Source organism: Drosophila novamexicana, unplaced genomic scaffold, assembly GCF_003285875.2.
Source record: "Drosophila novamexicana strain 15010-1031.04,08,12 unplaced genomic scaffold, DnovRS2.1 tig00000462-arrow-pilon, whole genome shotgun sequence".
NCBI classification, from domain to species: Eukaryota; Metazoa; Arthropoda; class Insecta; order Diptera; family Drosophilidae; genus Drosophila; species Drosophila novamexicana.
In genome coordinates this window covers 1363133-1373768 of record NW_020824806.1, presented here as the reverse complement: position 1 = coordinate 1373768, position 10636 = coordinate 1363133, and the positions used below count along the sequence as shown (strand labels likewise).

The following is a 10636-nucleotide window of genomic DNA, read 5'->3' as shown; positions in this document are numbered from 1 at the left end:
TCGCATCGCCATGGCAACAGTGTGTGGCACAACAAACACCATTGCGAATGGCCACATCCACATCAGTTGCCAGTCAGCCCGCAGCATGTCCTTGTTTAATGTGTGCAGCTGGTGGTCAGCGCAGTGCGGCGACACCGTTGGCGACTACGATGTGGCCAGTTTGTTGTGTGCGCGTTTCGGGCTGGAGGCGCAGGAGAAGGATTACATCATTGTGGGCTCGCAGTCCGGACAGCTGAGCATTTATTATCCGCATGGTAATGCGTTTGAGGCCACGGATCTGCTGCTGGAATCGCAGCTCACGGCGCCCATACTAGGTCTCTATGCGGGCAAATTTAGCGGGTACTTCAGCTATGCAGCAATGCGAAGTCTAGAGGATTTATCCATTAATCAATTCGCAGAAATGTGCGCAACGAGAACACCAATCAGCTGGCCGTGCTGCTGCCCAATGCGATTGTCATCTATAACGTGCAGGCGCTGAGTGGCTTGGCCGATTATGGCGCCCAGCTGAAGCTGCAGCAGCTGGCGGAGCACAAGTTTCAGCGTGTCGCCTTCTCCATGTGCCAGGGTCACTTTGGCCAGGTCAAGGGCCGAGAGTTCTTCTGTGTGGTGCACTTGGATGGTACGCTCACCTTCTACGAACAGGATGGCATCAGCTACGAGTGTCGCTTTCCCGGACAACGTAGTCTGCCCGCTCCGGTGGTCTACTGTGAGCGCACCGATTGCTTTTTTCGCTTGAGCGCCACCTGGCATCTGCAGTGCTTCAGCTATCAGGATCTGTCTCATTCGCTGGTCACCAAGAGCAGCTACCAGCCCATCTGGTCGCAGTGCATTGGCGAGGGCATGCTCGACATGCGCGTAGTCCAGCTGAAGGAGTAAGTTGCATTTGGCATTGAATATGTTTTCGGTTTCCGGTTGACAGTTGACAATCTGCAGGAGTTGCTCCTACATCATGATTCTGGGCGAGCGCAACTTCATCTGCCTGGACGACAATGGCAAATTCAATTTTATACTCAAGCTGGACTATGCGCCCAAATGCTTTTACAGCTTTGTCGTGGGCTACTACTGGGGTAAGTGGGAGATTGGCTGCCGGAAAAGCCAATGATTGCATCCTCCATTTGCAGAGCCTGGTGCACGTCTCATAACGGCCATTGTCTCGGACACCGCAAAGCTGCACATTTACGAAGAGGCCAACATTATTTGGGCGGCCCAGTGGCAGCAGCCGGCGCCTGTGGCCATACAGCGCTCCAATGTCCAGAGCCTTGCGGGCAGCATTGTCACCCTGACTGCCACGGGGCAGCTGACAGTTGGCTATTTGGGCGCCCAACCGTATCAGTTCCAGGTGCTGCCGCTCAACATGGAGGAGCTGAGCTTTGCCGAGGCGCACAAGCAGTTGCAGCAGCTGGAGGATGAGATCAAGGAGTCGGTGGACATACGCGACATGGACGCGCTCAATCAGCAGGCTGCGGATCAGGTGCGTCTCCATTTTAGTATACAGCGTGAGGTTTTCGATGACTTGGACACGCTGCTCTTGGACGTGCCGGCGGATGTGGCCGTTAAGGAGCTGCCCTCGGCCAAGGGTTTGCTCAGGCTGAAAGTCAAGGCAGAGCTGGCGGAGCTGCAGCTGGTCATACAAACGCCCAATGGCGTGCGCTGCAGCCAGGAGACGCTCAGCCTGACGGATGTGCCAGCGGGCAGCAACCAGGAGCTAACGCTCGACTTTTACATAGCCGAACTGCTGCATGTGCACAGCACACGTGTCGAGGTCTTTGCCTCGTTTGTTAGCCCGCGGGTAAGCAGCATGTGAGGCTCCTTTTCTGCTCTGACTAATCTCTGTCTCCGGCTCCATCAGGGCATACCTCGTGTGCTGCAACAAAGCGCTTATCTGCCGCTGTCCATGTTCTATCGCAGCTGTCAGCCACAGAAGGCGGCGGGCATCAAGCTCACCTACACCATCAAAAGCAAGCACGTGCCGCCCAAGCTGGCCACCTTCTTTGGTGAGTTCCTGGAGGCGGATAGCGATGCTCAGGCCCTGGGCCTGCAGCTGCTGTGCCCTGGCCTGGAAAAGCTAACCGAACTCATAACCGTGGTGGCAGCCAAGAACTCGAATCGGATCAGGTAAGCGCCACATCCCAATTAGCTAGGCTTTACTGTAGCTCGCCATATTTTTGCACAGAATACAATCGGACTGTGTGGAAACGTTTGCCATGATCCTGGAACGCATTGTGAACACCACCCTGCAACTGGACAGCGATGCGAGCCTGCTCAAAATGCACAAAAAGAAGCCCAAGCGAGGCATACTCAATCGCTGTGTGGAGCGCATCATGGCCGCTCCCTTCATACCCGCCCAACCCATACTGCATCGCGCCGATGTGCACCACGAGACACAGCAGAATATACGCAAGCAAACGGTATGTCCGAGCCAGGCGAGAGCCAGGTTATTTGTAGCCCAATGTTTTGACATTGCAGGAACAATTGGAGGCGCTATGGCAACAGTTCAAAAGCCTGCAGCGTCAGCTACAGGAACAGTCGGAGAGCGAGCCGAAGGAGGCCCTCACCATGCAAATCGAGGCGAACTACGACCACCTGATACTGGAAGGCGATAAACTGCTCGAAATACGGAGGGATGAGCACAGGTAAGGTAGACACCTACCAATAATCGACCAGTAATTACCCACCCACGCAGAATGCATACAGTGTTTGAGAACTGTTTTCCAACAGTTGCTGAAATATATAATTAGAAATTCGATTTTTTTATAGAGTATTTAATTTCACTTATTATTTTTATCACCTAATTATCCCATACTATATATCATATTTATGTATATCATATCAAAGGTTTTGGCTCATTTGGCATTGAAAAATTATTTTTCTTATTTAATATTTTTTATTTGCATGCAGGTTAAACCTTTTTGTTTAGACTCTTATTTTATATATCTGCCGTTTTGTTTTAAACATCGATCGTTTCGCCGCTTCTATCGCACTTTCTTGCCCGTCTTGTTTTTTATGTATTAAATCAATTTTGGCGTCTGGCTGAACTTATCTTTGAGCCACTGTGTTTAAGTGTATGTGTACCTAAAGGTAATTGACAAATTAGTTGTTTACTTTTGTTTCGGCCCGTGTACGGCTCGTGTCCAGGCAGCGCAGCGACCTCAACTGCGCCGTATCGTTAGCCAAATGGATAATACATGCATTGAACCTGGAGGAGCGGGTGGTGAATGTTGTCAGCTCGGTGCTGAGCGTGCCTGTAGAGGATTGGACAGAACTGGTGGGTAGTGAATGACGCATGTTTTGAAAAATGAAAGAAATTGAATAGATGTGCGTGCATAGATCTGGGAGGAATCGATGGCGCCCGGCATCGATATGCTGCACCATTTCGGACCCTTGATGCGCTCCAAGTCGACATCAACCCACGGCCTGCTCGATGGCAGCACCAGCAAGGACAGCTTCGACTACAGTCGTTTCAGGCGCCATTTCGCGACGCTCTTCGACCGCATAGTGCGCTTGGCCACATCCTCGACGGATGAGCAGGCGACCAAGCAAACGGCAACCACGGATCAACAGGTCGAACAGGTGCCGTCTGCACAGCCGCTAAACGAGATTGGCAACATGCAGCGTATGTTGGGCGACAGCATGGCACCAGTGGCACGCGCTGGAAAGACCCATTTGGGCACCTCACTGGAGGCTGTGGAGGACGAGGAGGAGGAGTACGATGAGGACGACTTGCGCGACATGGGCTACTGCAAGGACTATGGGCCCGCAGACGCTGCCGGAGGCGAGCAGCAGCAAAAGCAAGGCAAACGCTCCGAGTGGGTCAACGAGGATTTCGAGCTGCCCACCACTGAGGAACTGTTCAGCGATTTGGGTATTTGGTGGTAGCCTCTACGCACACATCTAATTCGTTCTAATTCAAGTAGATACGTCTTAAATATATATATATATATATGTGAAAACTATCTAAGAATATATTCGTGTTTTCTACACAGAAGGAAATTGGTTTTTACTTGTCCCCTACATTGGTAACAAGATAAATAGACTTACTTCAGCTGATGCGTCGATTAAATTTTAGAGGGAGAAAGGGGAGAAGTGTGAACTATGAAGTGTGTTCTATGTTCCCAAAAGCTCTAGAGCGTCGAGGATGGAGCGCTGATTGACACAACCAGGCTGATTTGGGCTGTAAACAGAGACTTGCATTGGCTTATTACCTTGAGAATACAAGAATAGAGTATTCTATATGCAGGAAAGCTCAGGATCGTGGAAATGGGCTGCTGACTTACAGCACCATTTGACTGGCAACGGCGATTCCACCCAAATCTCAACAGGGTTCTTCAGAAGATGGCATGCATTAAATGAAGCTACAAAAATGTAAATTAAATTGCTGAATGCAATAACTAGTATAATATATTGAACGATTTCTCTATCGGACATTTGTTGCAAAATATATGCAAGAACTAACATTGAGCAGTTATTTGCTGCGGTCTTATCGAAGGTTCCGGCTGGCAATAGAACTGGATTTGGTCTGGTGGCAGAGCAGGCTCTGGTCATGTGGGCGTGTGTGTGGACTCGTTTATGATGCATCGCTGCGCAGATAAAACACGATAAAAGTCAGAGATATAGCTGCACGCTTACACACGCATTGTTCCAGGCCCAGCTGCAGTCCGCCTGGCCAGACTCTGTCAGACAGCCAGACGCTGCGTCTGGCATGCATCGTGTGGGCTTTGATCCCCTGTCAGCTGTGGTCTGTGGCCTGTGCCTGTGTCTGTGCCTCGAAATCCAAATCCCACACATGAAGCTGTAACTTATATGGAGTGTTCAGTTTAACCAGCCGCAGGCTCAACAATGCCTCGTAAATTGGCCGCAATTGAGTGAGAAATGTCGACATCCACGAGCCCAGCAGGAGTAGGTCCCTCCCTTCGCCTGCTGCCTGGCTGCGCCGAGTGCATTATGTTTGTGCTGTGATGCATTCCATTAGGTAGATAATAAGTTGAAATTGGACGGGTTAGCCTAAGCTTATATGTAGCTGTCATAGGCATGATTCAAGACAACGCTACAATCTGGGTTTGAACTGAACCTGTGCGAATTCGGAAATTCCAATTTTTTTTTACTTTTAACCAGGGGCCCGATAAAACGAGGGATCCTTAGGGCAGGAAGTAATTTTTAGTCCTGATCCAGATCAAGGTTACAAGGCTCAAAGTTTGATATTGGGAAGATATATGCCATTCATTCTCTTCTCCTATTGCCTGTTGCAATCTATAAGCCATAGGGTAAACTGGGATAAATGTGACATATTTCTGGACTGAACTCCTTTATGTTTTACTTCCATGAAACAGAGAAAAGCGGCTCCTGACAGGCGACGTGTGTGCTCAGATCTCGGATAATTTGTAACCTGTACATGAATTGAGTGAGAAATTGCGACATTAATGAGCTCAGCGGGTAACTAATTTTGCTGCGTTTAACCTGATGCTTGGGTGGCCCGAGATGAGAGATACCTTAATCTCGAGGCACCTTTTTTTTTATTTAATTACATTCTCGAGTAAAGGTCAATCACATGCAGAGCAACAGCTTGTTAGGGATAAATACCGTGAAGTACTAAGGGTCACGTGAAATTTGTGCACATATAAAGTACTATAAGAAAGTTGAGAGAATGGGATATCACATATTTTAAATGTAATCTGATGTTGTTGTTAAATGAAATAGTTTTCGGCTAACCTTAATTTCACAAAATTGGTTCAGACCAATTATTCAGATAACAGTTATTCAGATAACATATGATTTTTTTTTAAAAGGTGTTTATTATATTGATCGTCCATAAATCAGGCGAGCGCTTTTTAATGCTTAATTAGGCTGTTAACAAATATCGTAAACATTGATTTTAAGCCCTATAAATTATGGTCGACTTGTGTTTGAGATCGAGCCTCTCGGGGTGAAGCCCATAATTCCATCAACTGAACACGATGTTTTGTCCCACTGTGCGAGTGCGAACTTTTCACAGCTTTTGTCGCGCGCGATTTAAATGATATTTAAATATAATACATATAGGGGATTGTTCATTAGCATTAAGTCAATTTGGCTGGCAATTAACAGCTTCATTCTTTGGACGGAAACGTGCATAAACAAATAAAAAAGTGGAGAAATGAGAAAAGGCTGACAGAGGGATTCAACCGGAAGAAAGCACCTCAAATCAAATCAAAGTATTTATATCTTTGGTAATCAATTTAATCAGTAATCATTGTAATTGGGATTATATTGCTCTTTGAGCGAGCACAACGCTGGGTACTTGGGATTCGCACCTGTTTCACACTCCGAGGCAGGTTCACCCACCTTGTAGACATGCACTCCCACGGCATAGGTGCTGGCATAGTTGCAGGCCATGTTGTAGATGTAGAGGAACGGGTATTGGGGATTCGTGAATCGCATCATGGCACAGCCGACGTGCGTGTTGCGATCGACCACAGTCTCCGCAAAGTGACCATATTTATCCCTGGGAAGCAGATCGGTTAGTTGCGATATTAAAGTAGAACAGGGATTGACTTACAGATGCCTGGCCACACGAAAGGAGGTTATGTAGCTGCTGTCGATGAGTGGATACTCGCCAAACCAGAGACCCATCGAGTTCTCCACAATGCCCCGCACATTTAATGGCATATTCCGTTGCCGGTCCACACCGCACAGATTCTGACCGACATTGCGAAAGCGATACGAGTTGTTGCAATCGTCGTGCTCCAGATGGCACGTCTTCAAGTTCAAGGTGGCCAAATATTCGAGTTCCTCGTCCCAGATCATTGTGGCCATGCGCGCTGCCGGATAGTAGCCGGGCAGAAGGCCCGCGGCTATAAAATTCCTCCGCTTGTTGTGCTCGGTCAGGATAAAGTCGCGATGTGGCTGCAAATTGATCATGACCGCATCTGGCGCGCATCTCTCATGGAATTCCTGCAGAGAATCTCAGTGAGTGGAGGTTGCTGCTGTTGAGCCAGGTCAAAACTTACGCCAGTATTGTTGCAGGCCACGTGAGTGGTGCCCGCGGCACACAGCTGTTCATCGCACCAGGACTCCGTGCTGGCCACAAACGTTGTCAGGCTCAGCAGGCAGATGCATCCCAAATAAGATCTCAGTGTCATGTTCTGGCCGCTGCAGTAAATGTATTGGAAATGCAAATTCTGGCAGCTGGCAGCGAAATATTTATATGAAAATGAACCGAAATCAAATTTTATTTTTGGATATTTCGAGCGTCCATTTGTAATAAGCAGCCGTCAGGTGCAGTTGCCCCAAACCCAAGTCGATGCGTCGATTAAGGCAGGTCACGCTGCCTTTTACAAATTACAAATGCATACACATTAACGGTCAAAATGTGCGAAGTGACGTCACAACACGTACAGAAATTCAACTAACCGCAACCTGCATATTGCGATCGGCTTGACAATTGGCTTACATTCAGTTTGTTGAACTTTTATGACCATCTCAGCTATATTTTATTGTATTTGTTAATAATTAAATAACTTATATATCTCCAGATATATATGTATGTACATCTTCAGCTGGAGCGTTAATAAATATAGGCAAGGACTTTAAAGGGAAACTCTCAAAATAGTTGGCAGCTCCTTAAATGGTACAAAAGCCGTGTCCCGCATTGCCAACTGCTTGAAAATATCGAAAATATCAAAGCGATTGGCAATAAGCATCAATGTCTTATTTGAAAGCTACTGAGAATCCACCTTAACGATAAATTCACCACGCTTAACATTGTTATCGAATTGCAGTTATCAGCTGCTAGGATGATGATCGACGCGTGCAAAGCCTTTGTTTTTTTATTTTGGTTTTATTCAAATGAAAGTGATTTAGTTTAGTCAAAGTGTGTATAATTGTGTGTTATTAAAGTGCAATTTAATCCTTCGTTATGCCGCCAAAGCGCGTGTCAAGTGCAAATCCAGAAAATCAAACCGAAGCGTCTTAGCCGCGAGTTGGCCAAACACAAACTGGCGGGAACTGCGGTAAGTCTGGGTTAAAAGCCTTACTACTCTTATTTGACAAGTTGGTAGCCAAGTAAGTTCAAATTGCAGTTCAGCATAGTGTTTAAAGCATGTAATCTCAAAAAAAAAAGTAAACATTAGAGTACATTCAACTCAACTCTTCTGAGAAAAGCAAACCATTAACTTGACTCAAACAAAGTTGAATGAGGTTCATGTAGAAGATCTGACATCTAAGAAGGTTGCCCCAATGTGGGTGTTGCTTGCCACTTGGTTCAGTGACATTACAGGCCCTGTGTGCATCCAACAAGCTTGAATTGTTTGAGCTGCCCAATACGGGTTTTTATATTCTTCTTTGTCGAACTCAACAGATTAGCAGCTGTTTTGCAGGCCGGATAAAAGCATAAAAGCGAATCAAATATTTGCATATTTGAACAAGAGTTTTATGAGCTTTCGGCACTTTGTTGGCCTGGGCACAACAAACGAAAGTGCTGTGCTATCAAATGTTAACCTGTCTAACCTGGACCCAAACTTCTGTTTAATACCCGAACTTACAAACGAACCGGGTATATCCGGCTGCCGAACATATGATGGACAGTAAAAAGCACTAATTTTATTTTTATTTATTTACCTACGAACAAGATGTTCAGATCATTTACTTAATTCAAGTCTGGTTAGGGTATATTTTAGTCGAGCATTCGCATGGCTAGGCGTCGCTCATTAATTTTGGCATTATTTGGTTAAGCTCGTTAAAACAAAATTTAAATACTCACCGGCAGTTTGGAGTGTATTTAACTAGCAGGCAGTTTTACAACAAATCATTTACTAATTATAAATATTATTATTATAAAATGACATACGCTGATGTTGGGCCAAAAGTTGTCGAGTGGGTGTATTATGTCAATAAATTTATGGTTAATATTCTGAGGTGTTATTTATTGGTAAACAAAGACTACAACTACAACTAAGCTACGATCTTATGTAAAATACAATACAGACGACAGTGATCTCTAAGTTCCTGGCAGTTCTATACCTGAGCATTATATCTATGCACTACACCGGATCGTTCAGTAGTTCGGATTATATTGCTCTCGTGTCGAGCACAGACCCGGATAGAATGGATTTTTGCCGGTCTGACAGCGGGACGCGGGTCGTCCAACTTCATATACGGGCGCATCCAATGCGTAGATAGATGCATAATTGCAGACCACATTATAGATGTACACATAGGGATAATCGGGACGTGTGAAACGCAATATGGAGCAGCCAATGCGCGAGTTACGATCCACAACCATTTCCGCAAAATGACCATAGTCCTCGCTAAGGGAATAGCAAAAGTAATAGAAATATATTTAATTTATATTTCGATTACTAGAGTATTATACTTACAAATATTGTGTGACACGAAATCTGTTAATGTAGCTGCTATCGATCAAGTCGTACTCGTTGAACCACAGTCCCAACGACTCCTCAATGAGGCTGGTCACATTGACATGGGGATTGCGATCACGCCAAATGGCGCACAGATTCTGGCCCGAATTGGCAAAGCTATACGTATTATGACAATCATCGTGATCCAAGATGCAGGTGCGCACATTCAGCGAGGATAAATACTGCAGCTCGTCATCCCAGACCTAAGTTGGAATTGTGGAATCAGTCAATCTGAGCAAGAAGATGCCCCTGCATGCCAAGCTTACCATGGTGGTCATGCGTGCAGCGGGATAATAACCGGGCAGCTTGCCCAACGCCACAAAATTGCGGCGTTTGTTGTGACCGTGCACAAAGTACGACTTATGCCGAGAGATGTCCACCTCAAAGGAGTCGGGCTGGCAGCGTCTGTGAAAATGCTGCAGTCAAACGAAAAGACAGTTCAATTAACAGATAGAGAATGGGTTTATAATTTGACCCTTACGCCATTGTTGCGACAGGCGATGTGCTTGACGCCCGCACCACACAGATCGGGATCACACCAGCTGAACTGTTTGCCTGCGGCCAGGTGGAGCAGGAACAACTGGAGTACAGCCAAGCAGATTATTGAGGTTATAAATGCTGACATTTTGCACAAAAACGAGCGCAACGCGTTTAAATTTTGATTTAAATAATACACGAATTTATATGACGACAAATTGAAAATTAATATTGATAGCTGTTGAAGCTAATTCAAATTGATTTGTGAACCGTTTGGGTGTAGGAATTGCTTGAACCTAACGCTTTCAATGAGAGTCTGGCCAATTCGCGTGGCCGTCTTTATTGAATGTTTCTGTCCGAATGAATAGCGCTGACCAGACAGACAGACTCCGAGCCAGAGACGAGAATCTGAGAATCAGTCAGCCAAGCTTTACGTGTGTGCTAAGTTAGTTAACTTAACTCTTAGATATACTATATATTTATTTGTATTAATACACTCAGAGAAAGATGTTCGAAGCATGACAGGCCTCGGTCTTAATCAGAAATGAAACAATCTTAAAATTGCTTCCAAGTGTTGCAAGAATGCAATTTAAAGAGTTTTCCTTTAAAAATCCAAAGTTAACTTTATGAGACAATCATAAACGTTCCTTGTGAATTTGAATTAGAAGGAAAATGCAAAAAAAAACAACTTTTATACCTTTAAATGTGCTGAAGAAATTTAAGTAAATTCTTTTTGAATATGAGTTTAGCCAATTTCTGATTTAGTT

At 45.6% G+C, this 10636-nt stretch overlaps 3 protein-coding genes across 3 annotated transcripts; 1 reads left to right on the top strand and 2 right to left on the bottom strand.

The window, feature by feature from the left end:
* Nucleotides 1–30: 30 nt before the first annotated feature.
* On the top strand, nucleotides 31–3936 carry LOC115760904 (protein PTHB1). Its single transcript, XM_030702471.1, has 9 exons — nucleotides 31–339; nucleotides 399–872; nucleotides 934–1067; nucleotides 1122–1789; nucleotides 1850–2115; nucleotides 2174–2408; nucleotides 2467–2633; nucleotides 3136–3265; nucleotides 3328–3936. Exons 1-9 carry the CDS (start codon nucleotides 86–88, stop codon nucleotides 3874–3876), a joined length of 2877 nt encoding a protein of 958 aa, XP_030558331.1. The 5' UTR covers nucleotides 31–85; the 3' UTR covers nucleotides 3877–3936.
* Nucleotides 3937–6216: 2280 nt separating this feature from the next.
* Nucleotides 6217–7444, bottom strand: LOC115760980 (venom allergen 5). The gene is made up of 4 exons (XM_030702583.1): nucleotides 7387–7444; nucleotides 6984–7161; nucleotides 6533–6927; nucleotides 6217–6478 (listed from the first exon to the last, which is right to left on the bottom strand). Exons 2-4 carry the CDS (start codon nucleotides 7113–7115, stop codon nucleotides 6217–6219), a joined length of 789 nt encoding a protein of 262 aa, XP_030558443.1. The 5' UTR covers nucleotides 7116–7161; nucleotides 7387–7444.
* Nucleotides 7445–8896: 1452 nt separating this feature from the next.
* On the bottom strand, nucleotides 8897–10017 carry LOC115760673 (scoloptoxin SSD976). Its single transcript, XM_030702140.1, has 4 exons — nucleotides 9874–10017; nucleotides 9659–9808; nucleotides 9351–9595; nucleotides 8897–9281 (listed from the first exon to the last, which is right to left on the bottom strand). The coding sequence occupies exons 1-4, from the start codon at nucleotides 10015–10017 to the stop codon at nucleotides 9029–9031; spliced, it is 792 nt and encodes a 263-aa protein (XP_030558000.1). The 3' UTR covers nucleotides 8897–9028.
* Nucleotides 10018–10636: the final 619 nt, after the last annotated feature.